This window comes from Bos indicus x Bos taurus, chromosome 3, assembly GCF_003369695.1.
Source record: "Bos indicus x Bos taurus breed Angus x Brahman F1 hybrid chromosome 3, Bos_hybrid_MaternalHap_v2.0, whole genome shotgun sequence".
Taxonomy (NCBI): Eukaryota; Metazoa; Chordata; class Mammalia; order Artiodactyla; family Bovidae; genus Bos; species Bos indicus x Bos taurus.
This window is the reverse complement of record NC_040078.1, coordinates 89,400,124-89,420,972: the sequence shown is the minus strand read 5'-3', so window position 1 is coordinate 89,420,972 and position 20,849 is coordinate 89,400,124. Positions and strand designations below refer to the sequence as shown.

The window sequence follows — 20,849 nt, the reverse complement described above, 5'->3', positions numbered from 1 at the left end:
GATTTCCAAGCTTGAAGATCTCAGTCTAGAGGCATTACCACAGATGGTATGAGAGGCCCAGGAAATGGATCCTACTTTCTCAAAAATGAGAAAAGCCAAAAGGCAAGACTGTATCCTGAAGGATTCTAGTTTTCAGGGACATCAAAGAGAACTGGCCACAGAGGTAAGAAGGGAGCAAGGAAGTCTGGTGCTGAAGAAGTCCAAGAGAAGAAATATTTCAAGAAGGAAATTCTGGTTAACAGAGGGCAATTAAGACCAAGCCAGAAAGCTTTCCACTGAATTTAGCAACATGGACGTCACTGGAGACTCAGCACTTTGGAAGTAAAATTTCCAATACTTGTTTCATGAGGTAAATTTCCATGGAACTGAATGGGAGTGGCTCAAGGTTGTATAATTAGTGACAATCAGCCTTGAATATAAGCAGAGCCAATTTATTAGGATGACCCACTGGAAGTAATCGGGGTTGGGCTTTCTGATCTTCTCACCTGGGATGGGTAGCTAATTAATTATTCTGTGATCTACATTGCTAAGATGGCCACATTCAATTCCAGGTTTTAGGCCTTTTGCCCGATATGTCACCCTCTAAAAAGGCAGGTGGGAAGCATATCACTAGTCTCTGGCACTCCACAGAGTGGGCATTCAATCTGTTTTTGATGAAGATGAAGAGGTTTGATGAGCATGTCTGGGATTGAGAAGGTTATAGAGAAGAAACTAGCATGCATGTCAGGCTGATGCTTAGGGCTTTGCATATGTAATCTTATTCCCATATTCAAAACAGTCTCACAAGTTTTTACCATCTCTGATTTTCAGCTTTAAATAGCAGAACCTGGATTATATACATCTTTGGTATACTCTAAACCCCTTTCTGTTACATCAGTGTTTCTTCAACTGTGCTGTATGGTCTTATTACATGAAAAAAAAAAAATGACCTATGGTCAAAAATTGGGTAACTGCTGGATTAAGTAAATTAAAATGCAGAACTTCTCAGTGCCTTTTACGTATTACTGGACATTTACATCTCCAAGAGCAGTATGTTGTATGCGGTTTATCCAACTCTATTTGACAAGATAACTTTGCTTCTTTTCCTTTTCCACCTCTAATGCATAATTCAGGAAGCAGTACTCCACAGAGCACATTGTGCAGAGTGAAAGGAACCCTACACAGACCACTATGTTTCATTGTGTTGATTCTGTAGATGAAAAACTTAAAAGCCTCTCTGGGTTCTTCTCAGAGTGGCACAGCAAGGTAGATGCCAACTAAAGACTAGAATCAAAGACTCCAGAATCTTACTGTTTGAGTAAATTTTCAGTAGCTTGGAGATGCTTTCAAACTATTTGCCAAGATTTACTAGGCCACAGATTTATTAGTGAAGTAAGCCAGAAAGAAAAACACCAATACAGTATACTAATGCATATATATGGAATTTAGAAAGATGATAATGATAACCCTGTATGTGAGACAGCAAAGGAGACACAGATGTATATAACAGTCTTTTGGACTCTGTGGGAGAGGGCGAGAGTGGGATGATATGGGAGAATGGCATTGAAACATGTAAATTATCATATGTGAAATGAATTGCCAGTCCAGGTTCGATGCATGATACAGGGTGCTAGGGGCTGGTGCACTGGGATGACCCAGAGGGATGGGGAGGGAGGTGGGAGGGGGGTTCAGGAGGGGAGACACATGTACACCCGTGGCAGATTCAAGTCAATGTATGACAAAACCAATACAATATTGTAAAGTAAAATAAATAAATAAACAGAAAAAAATGTTCCTTAAGTAATTGAAAAATTGATACAGTTCTTTTGGAAAGCCATTTGGCCATATGTGTCATAAACTTTAAAACCATTTGTATCCTTCAATTTAGCCATCTTATTCTACAGGATGTATCTTCAGTAAATAACTTAGAATACAGAAAAACTGGGTGCTCAATACTCTAATTGTTTAATGTTAGTGGAATGGAACAATGTGCAGTCATCATAAAAATTTATATTTCTCTGATAATATTAAATGGAAAGATAAACATATAAAAATGTAATAGTATGACCTCAACTCTTTTATGGAAATAAAGAAGGGAAAGAAACAGAATTAATGGTGGTGGAAAGTTGGGACAATTTTTTTTTTTAATAATCTTTTCTATGTTCTCTTAAGGAGAATGCATGACTTTCAAAATCTATAAAAAATAAACTACATTAAAAAATTCATTGGCATAAGAGAAAACACCAGTCATATTGATATTGGCTAAAAGGTTGGAGCCCTGTAACGACTTAATGAATGGTCCTTGTGTTCCTTCTGTAGCCTTGCTTCAGTGATAGCATGACTGTATGTGCCTCTGTCTAGACATCATGTCACAAAGCTTTTAAAACTACAGCAACACAGCACTGCTCTGTCTAAACTTTTGCTTCCATCCATTAATACTGTTTCCTTCCATTTTGACATCATAATGCGGTCTCTGTGGGCTTACAATGACATTATCTTGACAGTTCTACAGTGAGACGCAGAACTGATGCTGTAGTCATTTTCTGCTCCCAAACCTCTGCCCTTGTAACTTCTCTCCCATCTTTTGGTGATTAGAACCCTTGCTTTTCTCCATGTTTCTATGCTTCAAACTTTTAATATTAGGACAATCTATTAGAAAAATAACATATGGACAAAACTTTGAGCCATCTGAATGTCTAGACACCAGAATTATTTAATTAGATTCTAACTGGAAATTAAGTTCAAATAAATTTCTAAACAATGTCCTTCTATTTTCCATAAACTGGTTTCATTCTTTCCATGCCCTCTAATTCTCCCTCCTTCCCTCCCTCCCTTCCTTCTCCTCTCCTTCTCTCTCCTTCTCTCTTTCTCCCTTTCTTCTTTTCTTTACTTTCCTAAATATTTACTGAGCACCTTCCCTGGGTCTGGCACCATGATAAGTGCTGGGAGTTCAGTAGCAAACACGTGAACAGTACAAGTATCCACATTCATACAGCTTATGATCTGGTGGAGATGGCAGAAACTATACAAATATTATAAGTGTGCTAAGTTTTGAGACAAAAATGTGCAAACATTGACCAAATCATGTGAAGAGAGATATCTCATCAGTCAGAGTGCTGAAGAATGTTTTCCTAAGGAACTGATGTTTATGATGAGGCTGAAGACACCTAGGAATTAATTAACCAGGAGAAAGATACTTGGATTCTTTCAAGACTGGGTTTCCAGATAGGTGTGATCAACAGAACAGTGGGGTCCAGGAATTCGGGACATAATTACAATTTTAAAATGATGGGTCATGAAATAAAAACTGATTGTGAAGGAAAATGAAAACAGGGGAGGTCTTATTGCTAGAGAGAAAGCTTAGGAGTCAATGGAGGCCCCAACGAGGTCCAAGAAAAGTTCATGGGAATCCTTGAGTATATAGAGATAGAAGGAAAAGAGGCTGTGGAGCCCCAAATAACTTCATAGGTGACCCATGAATTAGTCATTTGGAAGGGAAGCTGTTTCAGAGAGCGAACGTCCAGGATGAAATCTTGGAAGATAATGGAACAGAGAAAAGAGTCACTCAAGAGGAAGAAAAGGAACAACTGAGAGCAGAGAGCATTGAGTGACTCATCTATAGAGATGCTGAGGTCTCCCAGGGTGATGAGAGGAACTGGAGTAGAGAGGAAGATGATAAACTGAACACTAAAGTTTTCTTTGAAAGGACGATAGAGCTGGTGTTCTATACTAACATCATTTTATAAATCAGAGTTTCTCAAAGTGTGGTCTGCAGACTGTAGGCAGTCCCCAAGATCTTATGAGGGCAGCATCTGGGAATTCAAAACAATTTCACAATAATCCTAAGATATTATTTTCTCTTTTCACTGTGTTTATGTTTGCCCTGGTGGTATAAAGTTAATGTTGAATAAAGCAACTGTGGCCTTGACACATATCAAGGCAGTGACGTCAAACTTATAGGAAAGGAGTTGTTTCACTTAGAAAATTCCTTAAAACAGTTAAAATTGTTAATTTTATTAAAACACAATCTTTGAAAACTTGTTATTTAAATATTATTTATGGCCAAATGAAAATAATGCATATAGAACTTCTACTGAACCTGAGTATGATGACTGTCTTGAGAAAAAGCAACTGTTTGAGTTAAGTCAAGGTTGATATCTTTTTGCTGGAACACTGTTTTTACTTGACAAAATGACTGTTAGACAAACTACTGTTTTTCAGGCTAAGATAATTGGGAGACATCGTCTCAAAAATGAGCAGAGGGCCTATTACTTCCAGGAAAACAGATAGCATTATTTGTTACCAATGACAAAATTTGGGCTTTCAAAAGAAAATTAAAATTTCGGAAAACATATTCACTACTATGAGCTTGAGATCACTGTTAATATTAATAAATTTGACTTTAAAATATCTTATATTGAAATATGTGAATATTTTTAGGATACATGCACTCTGGGAGCCATTATTTTCTCAATTTCCAATGTTTGCTGTTATAAAAATTATGTATGGATGTTGTTGTTGTTTACTTGCTAAGTCATGTCCGACTCTTTTGAGACTCCATGGACTGTAGCCCACCAGGCTCCCCTGGGATGGCTTGCCAAGATCCCCTTGCATGGGATCTCCCAGGCAAGAATACTGGAGTGGGTGCCATTTCCTTCTCCAGGGGACCTTCCCCACCCAGGGACTGAGCACGTATTTCCTGCACTGGCAGGTGAATTCTTTACCACTGAGCCACCAGGGAAGCCCATGCATGGGTACTGGATCCATTTAAAGCGTACACAGACCAATGAGTTTTAATGTAACAGAGAATTTAAAAATTCACCAACAGGCTTTCAGTTTACAACTACAACTAACATTTAAAAAATTACTGCTTTTAAAGTGTTGGTGCAGCATCAAAGAACATCCACAATTATCTGAGAAGACTATTAAAACACTCCTCAACTACATTACTTTTTCAACTACATAATTGTATGATGTTGGAGTTTCTTCATAGATTTCAATTAAAGCAACATAAAGCAACACATTCAATGAAGAAGCAGAGGTGAGAGTCTAGCTGCTTCCTATAAACCAGGCATCAAAGAGATTTGCAAAAACATAAAACATAACACTTTTCAATAATTATTTTTCTTGGAAATGGATTTTTAAATAAATATACATGGTGACATGTAACAATTTCACAATGATTTTAAATGGGAAAATAAACACTTCAAAATTTCTTAGTTTTGATTTTTAATTCTGTGACTATCAATAGGTCCCCTTAAATAAAAGCTCTTCAGGGTCCTCATAATATGTTAGTGTATAAAGGGTTCCTAGGACCAAAGTTTGAGAACCAATGATAAATGTGAACACCACTTTCCTGAGGATCCTACAGCTTCCTGTCTGGGGTTGCAGCCTAGGGGGACATCATTCCTTTTGAGGAGCAGCTCATGGCATAATCAGACTGAGTTTTGAAGCACTACAGCATCATCCTTGCATATGGTAGAGGCACAATATATTTTTATTCTTTATTTCTTAAAACTGTGATTGACTGAAGGGCAAACATGCACAGTTATTTTTTTTATTTGCTTAAATTTTACATCTCAAAAGTGATGCATGGAAATGAAAAGAGTTCTCGGGATGGAAGCTGGTGATGGTTGTACAACAACAATGGTTGTACTCAATGCCACTGAACTATACACTGAAAAATGATTATGGTAAAGTATAAGTTTTATGTTATGTATATTTTGTCACAATAAAATATTGGGATAAAAAGAGCAATAGGCCATATATCTTTTGTTTTAAAAACAGCACATGCAATTTTTAAGAAGGATGATAGAATTAATCAAGTATTGGAAATACCCCTGCAGCCCAGGGTTCCAAGTAAAAACTGTGCCTTTATGAACGTTCCTCTCATTTCCTTGCTCTATCCCCATTCCTACTTCCGGATAATTTGAAGGTTAAGGGAATATATATTGTGATATTGTTTCATGTTCTGTGGCTACAAGTACCCAGATGCCCAAATCAATGGGCAACCTGTACAAATTTTTTAAAAATTAAGCATCTGTTCAGCCATAAAAAAGGGGAAAATTCTGCCATTTGTGACAACATAAATGAACATGAAGTACATTATGCTAAGTGAAATAAGCCAGGCAGAAAGAAGGCAATACTGCATGATCTCAGGCATATGTGGGAATCTAAAGAAAAGTCTAACTCATAGAACCCGAGATAGAATAGAGGGGCTTGGGGCAAGAAAAACATGGGCAGAGGTTGGTCACAGGATATAAACTTTCTGTCATAGTGATAGCTTATGGTAAGTGATGGCGGATTCATGATCTCCGAAGAAGATTTAGCTTTGGGATAAGGGACCAGGCTTGATCACTCAAGAGCGTTTGTGTAGCAGAGTTTTATTAAAGTGAAAAAGGAACAGCAAAAGCTTCTGACATAGACATCAGAAGGGGGGCAGACAGTGCCCCCCTCGCTAGTCTAAACAAGGGAGTTATATACATTTTAAATTAGTTATTACAATAAATCAAAAGAAAGTCTCAAGGTTGTAAAGATCTTACTAGACCCACTCACATAATTTACATTTTAAGATAACAGGATTAGCCAGGAGGTTTTCAGGAAGGAGAAATTGTCCTCAAGCAGAATACACTGTTGTTATATAATCCTTAGTACAGAGTTTAAACTGAGTTGTTTGTTGTGTAATCATCAGAAAAAAATTATGTGACTAAGACTAAGGAATGTAAAGAGGAAAAAAGAAAAGATTTTTGTCCCTTCCTTCTCCTTAAGAATTCCAGACCCCTATCTCCACTTCGAGAGCCCCAGACCACTTTCTCCTCCTCGGGGACCCCGGACTTCTTATCAGCCTTCTTATCGACTCTCTCAATACCCAGGATGAAAAGTTCTGGGTTTCTAGCATGCAGCATGGTGACTAGAGTTAGTAATAGCAGAGTGTACACTTGGAATTTTCTAAGAGAGTAAGTCTGAAATGTCTTAGCACACCAAAAAAGGAAAAAAGGTAATTATGGGAGGTGAGGTATATCTTTCCCTTGATTGTGATAATCATGTCACAATGTATATGCATATCAAACTATCACACCCGTCATCATACATATACCATACAATTTTTTTTTTATCAGTTATGCCTCAATAAAGCTGGGGAAAAATTCAGCATCTGTTTACATATTATTAAGATGCCATCATATTAAAACACCTTTTCACATTTATAATTACAGAAATTCAAATGATCATGATAAATTAAAAACTGAATCGAGGTCTTCCGTCTCTTTAGGAGAGTCAGTCGAGCTGTTCAGAGTTTCACCCCCACAGCGGTCTCCTGCCAGCTGGACAACTGGGCAGAGTGGACAGACTGCTTTCCATGCCAGGACAAAAAGGTGAGACGTTAATAACCAATTTTGGAGCATTTGGCATTTGAATCGTGCAGTATGCATTCAAATGGGGATACGCAGTTGGCACTATACATCTAGAAGTCTGGGGAGAAAATGGGTCTAGAAATAGGTATTCAGAAGCCATACACACATGACGGTGGAACATATTTCTGCTTCTTCTGATTTTGTTTGTAAGGCATTTGGATGAGGCTACCCAGACATGTATGTTATGGCTTAGATGGAAAAAAGTAGCCTTCCAGACATGGGCACACTGATCCCCACTGGCCCCTCTGGGTCCTGGCCAACCTACTGCCCTCTAGTGAGAGTCATCTGGAGGGCCCAATGACTTGGAAACAAAATGCCAAGCTGTCCATGACCTATGGGAAACTGAGATAAACCAAAGCATGCCACACAGGGTGTTTCTGAGGATTTCACTTTCATGCACTGAAAAAGGCTGACACGCCCAATGAACAGATGTATATCTATCTTGCCCACATAAGTGGTTTTAATTAGTCCAAAATGATTGCTAAACTCAGCAGCATAAGGGGGATGTTGGGCGCACTCTGCTCTGGCAGGGAGAAGTATTACAGCTCTGTCTTTGTGTAGAATCACTGGCCTATCAGTGATACAGATATAGTAAAAAGACTGACTCTATTCTGCTTTCTTAGTATTTTAAAATCTCTGGAGATAACACACACCTTCACTGGACACAGGCGGGTGCAGCCCCTTACGTGGCACACCACTGCTGAGCCTTGTCTACTAGTCTCTTGCTGTCAAGCCTGTGTTTCAGCTTTGATTGAACAGCTTAGATTCTGGTTTGCACCTTAATTGCTGTGTTACTTTGGACATATGTTTTACCTTCTCTGTGCCTCTGATTCTAGTCTATAAGTGAAGGAGGAACAGTATGTACATCATAGGGATTTTGAGAACATCCAAAGAATAATGCATACAAACATGCTTTTCATGGCATCTGGCACACAATCAAAGTGAAAGTCACTCAGTCCTGTCTGACTCTTTGTGACCCCAAGGACTATACAGTCCATGGACTTCTCCAAGCCGGAATACTGGAGTGGGTAGCTGTTATCTTCTCCAGGGGATCTTCCCAACCCAGGGATCGAACCCCAGTCTCCCACATTGCAGGATTCTTTACTGGCTGAGTCACCAGGGCACATAGCAAGTGTTCAATAAATGTGAGCGGTTTCCTTCCTGTGCCCTCCTCTCTACCCCTACTCCCTCTGCCCCGAATCAAGCCCTGCTCTTTTCTCATTTGACCTGTTACAGAGTCTGCGAATGGTTCTCCTGCCTCCAGCCCCCTCCTCAGTGAGACAGGAGAGTGCTCTGGGAAGATCTGATGACAGTGGTGGAAACACCATTTGGACCTAGTTTATTTGACTCTGAAGGCTAAAATTTATGATCTTGCCTCTCCCACCTCTGGGATATGCCAAAGAGTTTTAGGCATTCCGGTTTAAAAATATCTGGCCCCCGATTCTCATTCTGCTTTGACATTCTGGATTAATTTTCTGAATCTGCTGTGATAAATGCCACAAACTGGGTGGCTTAGAACAGCAGAAATGTATTCTCGCACAGTTCTGGAGGCCAGAAGTCTGCAATCGAGGTGTCAGTAGAGTCAGGTGCTCTCTGGAAGCTCCAGAGGAAAAGCTGTTCTTTGCTTCTTCCAGTTTCTGGGGGTTGCTCACTCCAATCTCTGCTCCTCTGTCTGCATCACTCGTCCCCTCTGTGTGCTTCCCTTATGTGTATAAGTGAAATCCCCCTCTGCCTTCCTCTTATAAGGACACTGTGATGGCATTCAGAGTCCGCCTGGATAATCCAGAGTAACTTCTCCAAATTAATGATGTCTACAAAGATCCCTTCCCCAAATAAAGTAACATTTACTACTTTCAAGGATTAGGACTTGGTTTCTTTGCGTGGCCATTATTCAACCTATTATACATTGAAATAACATCCTAAAGCTACAATTTTCTCTTGTGTTACAGTTTAGATAGCAGATAGCACAGATGAATGACTTACAGTTTCCATCTTCATTGATTACTTTCTTAGGGATTCAAAAAGTCGTGTCTTTAAGGTAATTCTTAAAATGATTCTGTTAACTATTTAATTGAAGGGCCATCTGAGTTTTTTTTAATTATTATTATGTTTCTTCCTCTCAAAATCTCCCAAAGATGTGCATTTCTGAAAATAAACATTGTCTACTAGGTAGAAAAGAAAATTATGTCTTAATGATACCAACCATGGGCAATGGCACTGAGCAGTCCCTGGGGGAGTATCCTTATCAACCTGTCTGCAATACAATGTCTTCATTATTTCATAACAACCTAGAAACTAGGGAGTGGGTGGGAATGAACGTGATGCCTGCACCATCATTCCAAGTATAGAAACCACAGGAAGGATGTTGATGACAATAATAGTGGCCATTTATTGAATAATTTCTGTAGACTAAGGACTGTGCTAATGCTTTAAATAAATTATCTTCTTATTTGACTTTGGCAGCCAGTAGTGGGTGATATACAGATAGATACCATCCTCCCCTTTGCTTAGGTTGCCCATTAAGAATGCAGCAGAGCCTCAATTTAAAATCTGGCTGGTTTGATTCCAAAATACCCATGAATCTGAACTGTATGGCTCTCCTGGAGCTATATGGAGAGTAGTGAGTGATATTAGTGGTTACCTAATCCAATACCTTCTCAGCCATAATTGTTCCAGAGTAGTCCAACAGCCACAAGGATGATGACAAAGGTGACAGCTCTTATTACTGGGCACACACCAGAATGGAACAGAGAGCCGATGTCTCTACCTGTGTGATCACTAATCTTCAGAACACTCTCAGATCTCTCTCATGTTATAGATGAGAACACCGAGGGTCAGAGGAATTAAGGAGTTTATCCAGTGACCCATACACTGTGAGTTGCAGAACTGGAATTCTAACCCAGTTTAAGATGGGATCATTAATAGAATGTAAGCTCCTAGACTTGTGAGAATGAAGTGAGATAAACAACGTAGAGGGACTTCCGTGGTGGCCCAGTGGCTCAGATTCTGCACTCCCAGTGCACAGGACCCAGGTGTGATTCCTGGTCAGGGAACAAGGGGGCTTCCAGGTGGTGCTAGAACCTGCCTGCCAATGCAGGAGACATAAGAGACATAGGTTCAATCCCTGGGTGGAGAAGATCCCCTGGAGGAGGCATGACAACCCACTCCAGTATTCTTGCCCGGAGAATCCTATGGACAGAGGAGCCTGGTGGGCTACAGTCCACAGGGCCGCAAAGAGTCAGTCATGACTGAAGTGACTTAGCCCTCAAGCCTGCACAGAGGAAACTAGATCCCTCATGCCACAAACTGAGAGCTTGCATACCCCAACTAAAGAGCCCATATGCTGCAACTGAGACCAGGCACAGCTAAATAAATAAGTAATAATATTTTTTAAAAGAATGTAAAGTGTTTAGCCAATAGTAAGCACTCAATAACTGGTAGCCACCATCATCATCATCAACACATTGGTAACTTCAGGTCTCATAATTGATGAATGTTTTTGAAGGGCAAGAAAGAGAAGAGAACTGGCTCTATATTGGTATGACAAGCTCTCTTGTATTTACTGCGTTGTGGAACAAGAATGAGGGTAGACACTGAAAATATCTTCATATTCCCACATTGACCGTTAATTATAATCTCTTCCCATCAAGTTTACAGATCTGCCATCGCTGTTATTGACAGGCATGAAAGGCAGATGGACTGGTTGGAGCCTCACTTCTTTTTGCTACAACTGCCTCTTTGCTAAGGAGCAGTCATGTAGGCAGATGTGAGCAAGATGAAAGAGACAGGAAGTCACATTGCTTTGTACTCATCCCTGAAAGCATCTGGAAAAGGCTGAATTGATAATGGTAATGATGTAGAAAACATTTCTGCTTATGAAGCACCAATGATATGCCAGGCACAAGGCTGCATGGTCTCAGACCTCTCGCTTAGCTCTCACAAAACCCTTTTGAGCTAAGGTATCATCACAACCACTTTACATATTAGACAACAGATGCTCAGAAAAGATAAGTGACTTGCTCATGGGCAGTTGGTAAGTGAATCTGGGGTTTGAACCCAAGTGGGTCTAATTTTGGGCTAATTTCATGCCTCTGCTCTTCCAACTATAGGACACAGGTGGAGGAATCATTAGTAGTTATGATTAATGAAGTCAACTAGGTCAACCACCTCATTTTACAGACTTGGAAACTGAGGCAGAAAGTACCAGGCACTGATACTGTAGACAGTGAGTCAGGAACTCGATTCTCTTCTTTTCAAGTCATTGCCTTCTTATTTACTTACTTACAATCTTGAAGGCAGGGCCTGTGGGCTGTAAGAGGCAGCAGAAAATATGGTGCTGACTGACACTCATATACCCCCATGTTCTGTGTTGTTATATTTTTTATCTCGTCAACTAGACTCTGAGCTTCTCAAAGACGGGGATGGAACTTCAATTTCTTGGAATATCTCACTGTTCAGCTTCCTCCTTATACACTAGTATCTCATACTGTACACCCTATAGAAAACAGTAACATAAAAACATCGAGCCCAAGATTGGTATGCATTTTATTCTTTCTGTCCTTTCTTCAGTAAGTATTTATTCATCTGCAGTCAAAGCTGGACACAGAGGCTCAGATGGTGTCTTCAGAGCTCTCTTTGTCTCTCGACCTCTTGCATGGGCTCTTTCTACCTCGTAGGCAACATGACCACTTGATACCCGGCAACTTCAGCTAAAAAGGAACTGTCTTTTCCAAAAGTTCTGAAAGAAAATTCCCAGAGAGGACTATGATTGCCATAAGGCTGAGTCATGAACCAATCATTGCAACTTGGCAGATATGGGGCTCTGGTTTCCCTGCCTCAATCATATCCACACAACCCTGTGACTAAGGGGGTGACATCACCCCTACCTGAATCATATGAGATATGTCACAAGGAAAGAGGAGATGCCATGACCAGAAAAAAAATTTTACAAAGGAGAAGCAATAAATATCTTCTAAAAGTGTCTCCCATGCAATGCATCATAGATCAAATGCCAAGTATATGAAGCCAAATAAGACACGGTCCTCCCTTTGGCAGCCCTAACCCTATATGAAAATTGTTCCTAAAATAAGGAGATAGGTAAAGCAAGAAGTAGACAATAACAACCTTGTATGACAAGTGCTAGGAGAGAGGATTCAGGGGAACAGAGAATATATTACTGAGTTATAGAGGTTTTTTTCCCAAGAAGATAAACCATGAGTCTTGAAAGATGAATAGGTACTAAGTGGTACTTTCAGAAAGGGAAGATGGAGGTCCTTCCTGACAAGGAGGAAGACCCTAGAAATACCTAGTCCAAACTTCTCATTTGATGTTTGGAGGCCCTAATTCAATATTCCAGCTGATGACAACCTCTGGTTGAACATCACCATTTATGATTATTCATCCCCTCAAAAGACAGCTTTGCAGGGAGCTCTCAATCATTAAGACAGTCATTCCTTATGTTGAGCTGAGACCTGCCTGCACCAATCTCGGTTGATTGATAAGACAATGAATGTGTCTGTTTCCAAATCTGATTTAGTACAGATACCGGAGCCTCTTGCAGCCAAACAAGTTTGGGGGAACCATCTGCAGTGGGAATGTCTGGGACCAAGCCAGCTGTCACAGTCCCACAGCTTGTCTGAGTCAAGCACAGTGTGGACAGGATTTCCAGTGTAAGGAGACAGGTGAGTAGCATCTCAGCAGGATAACAGCTGTGCCTGTCAAACTTAATGTACAAAACAGTTCTCCAGGACCTTGTTAGAATGCAGACTTCCAGAGCCCTGAAAGTTATCATTCTGGAAGTTTTAGATGGGACCTAGGAACCTGAATTTGAAGCCAAGCCAGCAATCCAAGTAATCTTGATGCAAGTTTTTGGGAACATATGTTGATTTGAAAAAGGTACAATTCACACATCCATCCATTCATTGAATAAATATTAATTGAGTGCATATGATGACCAGGTAATGTGCTACCTGCTGGTGATGCAGAGAGAAAAAAAATTCATGTGCTTGATCCTCAGTACTCCTAGACTCTTTGGGAGACAGACCAATAAGCCATCAGTGACAATATCCTATGATAGCCAGTGTAATGAGTGTATGTATAGGGCCCAATGTACAGATTCTCTGGCAGGGTTGCCTAAATCTGCTTTGGAGAGTCAGGGCAGGATTCAACATGGTACTTGAACTGAGACTTAGAAAATGAACAAGTTTGCTAAGAGACAAAATGTGCAAAAGCACAAGGGTTTAGGGACTTGCAATCAGCCCAAAATAAGTGCTTTGGGAAGAGAGGCAGGGGATAGGCCAGGGTTTTAACTGGGGACCAGATGGTGGCATTTGGAGACAGAGGAATGGGGAGACTCTGGAGGGTGCAGAGCATTTTAGATCCCTGGGACTATGATGTGGAGACTGAGTAGAGAGGAGGAGCCTGGGGCAGGGTCTGAGCTGAGGGCCTGCAGGTGGGAGACAGCGAGGCTGGGAGGAGGGTGGAGGCAGTGAAGATTAAAGGGGGATTTGACAGCACTGAGGACTGAAGGGCTGTTTCAGAGATGGAACAGAGCCAGTGGTCATATATGGATGTGAGCGTTGGACTATAAAGAAAGCTGAGCGCCAAGGAATTGATGCTTTTGAACTGTGGTGTTGAAGACTCTTGAGAGTCCCTTGGACTGCAAGGAGATCCAACCAGTCAATCCTAAAGGAAATCAGTCCTGAATATTCATTGGAAGGACTGATGTTGAAGCTGAAACTCCAATACTTTGGCCACCTGATGCAGAGCTGACTTTGAAAAGACCCTGATGCTGGGAAAGATTGAAGGTGGGAGGAGAAGGGGATGACAGAGGATGAGATGGTTGGATGGCATCAATGACTCAATGGACATGAGTTTGAGGAAGCTCTGGGAGTTGGTGATGGACAGGGAGGCCTGGCGTGCTGCAGGCCGCAAAGAGTCGGACACGACTGAGCGACTGAACTGAACTGAACTGATACAGGTCATGAGGGAGGGGGAGGAGACCTGGAGGCTCTAGAAGCATCCACCGCCTCTCCTTGCTCAGGTCGCTGCCTGAAACGCCACCTGGTGTGTAATGGAGACAAGGACTGCCTGGACGGCTCTGACGAGGACGACTGTGAAGACGTCAGGATCTTGGAAAATGACTGCAGCCAGTATGACCCAATTCCAGGATCAGAGAAGGCAGCCTTGGGGTGAGTCACTGCCTGCTGGCTCTGTGAGTCCCGGGCATGATCTCTCATCAATCATGAGTATCGGTTTCAGGGAAACAAGAGGGTCTTTGGGAGGAATTCCTCTAGAGTGCATCCTGAGAGGCCATTGTCCCTCTAGTGTCTTAGTTCATTCAGGCTGCTCTAACAAGATAACAGACATTTATTTCTCAGACTTCTGCGGCTGGAAGTCTGAGACCAGGGTGCCAGCCTGGTCAGGTGAGGGTGTTCTTTCAGTTAGCAGTCTTCTTGCTGTGTCCTTCCATGGTGGAAGGGATCAGGGTGCCCTGTGGGTTTCCTCTGTAAGAGCAGTAGCTCCATTCATGAGGGGGTCTACCCTGATGACCAAAGCACCTCCCAAAGGTCTCCCTCTATATACCACCACATGGGGGCTTAGAGTTTTAGCATATGAATTTTGGGGGGGGCACAAAATTCAGTCCATAACAGGTGAGTTGCTCAGTCCTGTTTACATGACATAGCTCTTGTTTTCCCCTCTATGTCTCTATCCGCATATCCTTATTTCACCCTTTCCCACTCTACTGTTCATTCCTCTTGCGCCAATTACATTTCCAAGGCCCATTTATCACTACATCTTCTACAAAGGCTTCCAATATTCCCCCAAATAACTCTTCTCTGACTAAGTGCACTTTTCAGTAGCCTTATTCATACTCTGCTTTGCACTGCAGTTGCTGATACAACCAAGGCCAACATAGTGACACACTGCAAGAAAATGGACTTCAAGGTGAGACACAGTGGAGCTTGAATCTCCACTTTGCGACTGCTGACTTACACCTCTCAGGACACTTTTTTTTTTTTTTTTTTTAATCTGTTGAGATCCAATGAGCCTTGATTCTAACTTTGCTTCATTGTATACCTTATGTTTAGGCTCAAACTCACACACACAACACTCACTTTTCTTCTGAGATTTCATAAAGTTAGTTCTTTCTTTCTGGAATATCTTGCCTATATTCCTATCTGGTTACCTTTTTACCTAGTGTTATGCACTGAATTGCATCCCCGTAAAATTCATATGTGGAAGCCCTAACACCTATGTGATTATATTTAGAGATAGGGCCTTTACGGAGGTAATTAAGGTCAAATGAGGTCATAAGGGTGGGCCCTAATCCAACAGGACTGGTATACTTATATGAGGAAGAAGAGACACAGGAGAGCTCTCTCTCACCACACGCACAGAGAAGGCCCCATGTGTGGACATGGTGAGAAGGTGGCTATCTGCAACCCAGGAAGAGAGGCCTTATCAGAAACCAACCCTGGTGGTACCTTTCTCCTAGACTTCCAGCTTCCAGAACTGAGAGAACATAACTTTGTCAAAATTCTTTGAGTCACCCGGACTTGGGTATTGTACTGGGTGTATTTTGCTGTGACAGCCCAGTTAAGATACCCAGGCATCATGTCCTCTAGCTGGTCTTTTTGACGCCCCCTCTCCTCCTCTCAATGCTGTTTAGGCTGACTTAGTCCCCTCCCACTGCTCCTAGCATCCCTGCGTGTCCTCCTCTGCCAGCACTTAGCCAACAGGGCGGAGACATCTGTTTCCCAGGCTGAAGGATCCCTCATCATCTCTGCCTCTCCAGCACCCAGCACAGGGCTGAGCTTGTAGTGATACATGGTATTGCTAGTCTTTGCTTTGGGCCTTGTCCCCTAACTTGAACATAAACTCTTTGAGGACAGAGGCTGCTCTGATTCATGTTTTTCATCTCCTCAGCCTTTATATCAGAGCTTTTCCTAGAACAGTCTGCCACTGAGTATTGATTGCAGTGAAACAAATCAATAGGAGCAGCGGGATCTTTACAGATGAGGAGACAGAGAGGTAGTGATCACCACGCCACAGCTGGGCCACGCGGCAGCCCTCTCCCAGTCACATGTGGGTTCTGTGACATGCAGTGCTCGTTCACTGTGCTTTAATTACCTTCAGATCACAGCCCACCTACCAGACAGGGCAGAATCCTGTAAGGGCATGTGGCCACACACACATGAAAAGATGATCAAGTATTTGTTTCTTCTAGACCAATAATATTAATTTTCTGGGACTGCCATAACAAGGTGCCACAAGCTAGGTGGCTTAAGCAATAGAAAATTTCTTCTCAGGAGGCTAGAAACCTGGGATGAAGGTAGGATTGCTTTTCCTGAGGCCTCCCTCCTTGGCTGCTGAATGGTAGTCTTCTCCTTGGGTCCTCACAGTGCCTTCCCTCCGCCCATGGCTGTGCCCTAACTTCCCCTTCTTGTAAGGACACCAGTCATATTGGAGTAGGGCCTTCCCTAATAAGCTCATTCTACCTCAATTGCCATTTTAAGGATCCTACCACCAAAATACTGTAAAATTCTGAGGTTTGGGGAGTCAGGACTTCAATACCTGAATATTTTGAGTGCATATTTCAGGCTCTACCACCAAAATCTTGATTTTGAAAGGGACTATGGGATGCAAAGAGTATGAGCATGAAATACTGAGGTGTTGACTTGGAAAATGATTACCTCCTTATTGACAAAAAGATCTCAGACCATGACCCTGATCTCATGTGATTCAATCAGGAGAATTTCGAATATATTAATACTTGTTGGGTTGAGTACTTTGCTCACACTGAACACTGAAAACAGCAGAAAGGGTCCACCTCCACTCCCAACAGCTGACGTTATGGTGGTTTTTCCATTCATCTGTAAGATCTAAGAGGCCTTTCCTGATATTTTACTTTTTTCTTATTTAGGCATTTCCCAGTTTTTAATTTTTATTTATTGTTACAAAAGTAATAACTATTTGAGGTAAAAACTGAACTTTTTCCTTCACTGTCCTTAACCTTGTCCCACCCACTTACCCTCTCTTCCTTCCCTGGAGCTGACCCCTGTTAAGTTGAGACTTCCCAATCATGTAAAGATGCACTGCCAACACACCGTATGGAAAGAATTCAATTAAATGTATTGTGCATTATAGCCATAAGTATATTTTACATAAATATGATTAGACTATACATACTGCCCACAACTTGTTTTCACTTAATATTTTGAAGCTTTCCTACCATATGCTCTATTGTCTTTTTCTAAGCAACAATGTAATGTTCCATAATAAGAATCAGCAAACCATGGCCTAGGTGCAAAATTCAGCCTGCAGTCTGTTTTTAAATAAAGTTTTATTGAAATACAGCTTTTGCCCTACAGTGGAAGAGTTGAGTAGTTGCGGCAGAAATCTACACAACCTGCAAGGCCTAAATTATTTACTATATGGACTTTTGTAAAAAAAATTTAAAAAAAAAGAAAAAACAATTTTCCAATTCTTCTATAGTGTAACTGTATAATAATTAAATTACCTCCTATGGAACTGAAAGATAATTAGATTATTTCCCCCTTTTCCCTTTCATAAACAGTGCTACAATGAACATTTTCATATATATAATTTTGTACACATGTGTGAATATTTCTGCAGAAGAAGTTTCCAAAAAGTGGAATTTCTCTCTTTTTATTTCCATTAGGGCTTCTGCAATCAGATTTTCCAAATATACATAGGTTTTACTTATGGTTAGAGATTGCAGTACAATCTTAGAGCTTATGGTTCTTTTGAGTTTTTCTTTGGTCCATTAGAGAGCCTGTATTTATCAGCTATAGGCAGCAACATGTCCCATAGGTGGAAAGATAGAAATTACAGGGTAAAGAGTAAGAACCTAGGTTGTAGTGTCCAAAAAATCTAGGAAAAAATCCCAGTTCTGACTATAGGCAAGTTACTTAATTTTTCTGAGCTTCAATTTTCACATTTGCAAAATTGTTATGAGGTTGAAAGCTAATATATGCTAAATGTCTGGTAAAATGTGTATTCAATTCATCACAGCTATTATTACATCACTTCCACTAATAGGAAGAAAGAGATGGAGAAAGGAAGAGAAGAAGGAAGTTTACTTACATTGAATTTCTACTATATGCCAAGTGCTCTATAATTATCCATTTATTCTTTTGAAGCAGGTTTTATTCATAATCCTTCCACTGCTAATTTGCCTTTGTGCTTTTTCACAAAGGAAATAAACAAACATGACGTATGCTATGCCAGAGGCAATCACCAAATGCCATGGGAACACAGAGGAGGGACAATTATCTGTCCAGGATAATCAAAGGTGATACAGAGGAGGCAATATTTGAGTTGGGTCTTAAAGGCTAAACAGAAGTTTGAGATGAAAAGAAAAGCAATCATTTTATTGTCTACAACATAAGAGGCTTAGATTGTAAGGTCTTTGAACTCTTAGTCAAGCTTCATGCTTTTGTTCAGTTAACTTTCTCTTTTTAAGAAATTAAAGCTGTCTTTCACCTGTTTCACATTATTTTTACCTAAATATGGTTAAACCATCCATGACCTAAAACAGAGGACTTAGGCAGATAGACGTGAAACACCCTCAGAGAGGGAAGTATTAGAAAATATTTCTGAAAAGGTATTGGGCCAGGGGAAAAGAAGAATTACTATCAAGTGTACTTCTGTTTTACCCTAATGCCCTCATTTAGACTTCACTAAATGACACTTTTACTATTCTGTTCTTCAAATGAGGAAAATGATCTTCAGGAAGTTTGTAGAAACTTTCTACAAAGTCACACAGCTAGTAAATGACAGAGCCAGAAATTAACCAGGTGTCTCCCTGACTTCTGGAGAAGGAAATGGCAACCTACTCCAGCATTCTTGCCTGGAGAATCCCATGGACAGAGGAGCCTGGTGGGCAATACAGTCCATAGGGTCGCAAAGAGTCAGACATGACTTAGTGACTCAACTCCCTGACTTCACACTGTGTTTCTCCATGCTGCCTAGAAGACTACAGCCTTTCTGAGGATTAGATCATCAGCTTACCACTATGAACTATACCAATATTTCAAAGTTAGTTTTTAGCAGCAGAACTTCTTTTGAAATAATGTTAACAAAAACCAGCAACAGCAACATTTTTTTAATATTTCATGAGTACTATTATGATTCCTTTACTTGTTTTAACTCATGCTTAACTCTGCGAGGACAGTAGTATTAGCTGTTTTTTTTTTACAAATGACTAAACTGAAACATAGAGAGATTAAATCATCTGCCCAAGGTCAATCACACAGCTAGATGTGGCAGAGACAGGAAACAGGTCTGGACTGCCTAGTTCCTGGGCTCAGAATTTTGATAATCATGCATATTCTTCTTCAGTTTACTCAACAAATATTTAGGAGGACCTCCTATGTGGGAGCACTCTCCTAGATGCTGAACAATGTTGTCTGGCTGGTCTGGTTTAAGGGAAGGTGGGGCTCATGCCCAGCCCACTTGGTTTCCTGCCTTTACTCAGAATGGCCCATTAGGTACTCCAAGGAAACCTAGTGCCTCACATAACTCAGTTGGAGAAACACTGCTCAGCCTACCAGTTACATCAACGTGCAGAGGATATTTTGTGTTATTCTTTGCTTTTCCAGTGCTCTCTCTTAGAAGCTGCTTTCCTTTTCAATTTAGGTATAATATCCTGACCCAGGAAGAAGCTCAGCATGTGTATGATGCCAGGTACTACGGGGGCCAGTGTGAGACTGTATACAATGGGGAATGGAGGGAGCTTCAGTATGACCCTGCCTGTGAGCGTCTCTACTACGGAGATGATGATAAGTACTTCCGGAAACCCTACAATTTCCTGAAATATCACTTTGAAGTAAGTCTGAATGGGGTGCTCACAGGCCACTGTGGCAGAGAGGCATGGAGGGGAAGTCTATTGGTGAAGATAAGATGACTTGCTTTGGAAGATTTTACTTCCTATAGGGCTTGCTGGTGGCTGAAGCTCCCAATGCACCTGCTCAGGGCTGAAGAGTCAAGGTCAGGGCAAGGGAGCCTCTGTAAATGGGACTGTACTGTAAATGGGACCACCTCCGCTAGATCTCGGTTCTGGTCCTAAAGCAGTGAAATAGACTGGGGCCCTATTTTCTGGGTTGCTAGTCAGAAGCCCTATTTCCAGGTTTTGACACTATTAGAACAGATGTATATCTGACCTTGAGCAGCTCACTGTTCCTCCCCAGGCTCAGGTTCCTAAGATGTAAAGTGGTGGCAAGACAGGAAGTGGCTGGGGGTCCTGAGACCTGTGTCCCTGCTTCCCCAAGGGCAGGTCCTCACTGATGACCTTCATCTCTTGGCTTTCTGTACATAATTTTGTTGGAAGAAAAGGTTCTGCTATCGAAAAGTGCTTGAAAACTGCTAAGGTTCCCTAAGATTCTCAACATCTTTAAAATTCTGGAGCCTATTATACAGAGTAAAGTAAGCCAG

General features: G+C 41.1%; 1 protein-coding gene across 1 annotated transcript in view; it reads left to right on the top strand.

Moving 5' to 3' along the window:
- The window catches only part of C8A (complement C8 alpha chain), a 71,902-nt gene that overhangs the window by 8,709 nt on the left and 42,344 nt on the right, over positions 1 to 20,849 (top strand). The window contains exons 2-5 of the mRNA XM_027537122.1: positions 7,250 to 7,352; positions 12,928 to 13,072; positions 14,434 to 14,581; positions 20,055 to 20,244. Coding sequence (XP_027392923.1) covers positions 7,250 to 7,352; positions 12,928 to 13,072; positions 14,434 to 14,581; positions 20,055 to 20,244 — 586 coding nt within the window. The remainder of the gene's footprint in view (positions 1 to 7,249; positions 7,353 to 12,927; positions 13,073 to 14,433; positions 14,582 to 20,054; positions 20,245 to 20,849) is intronic.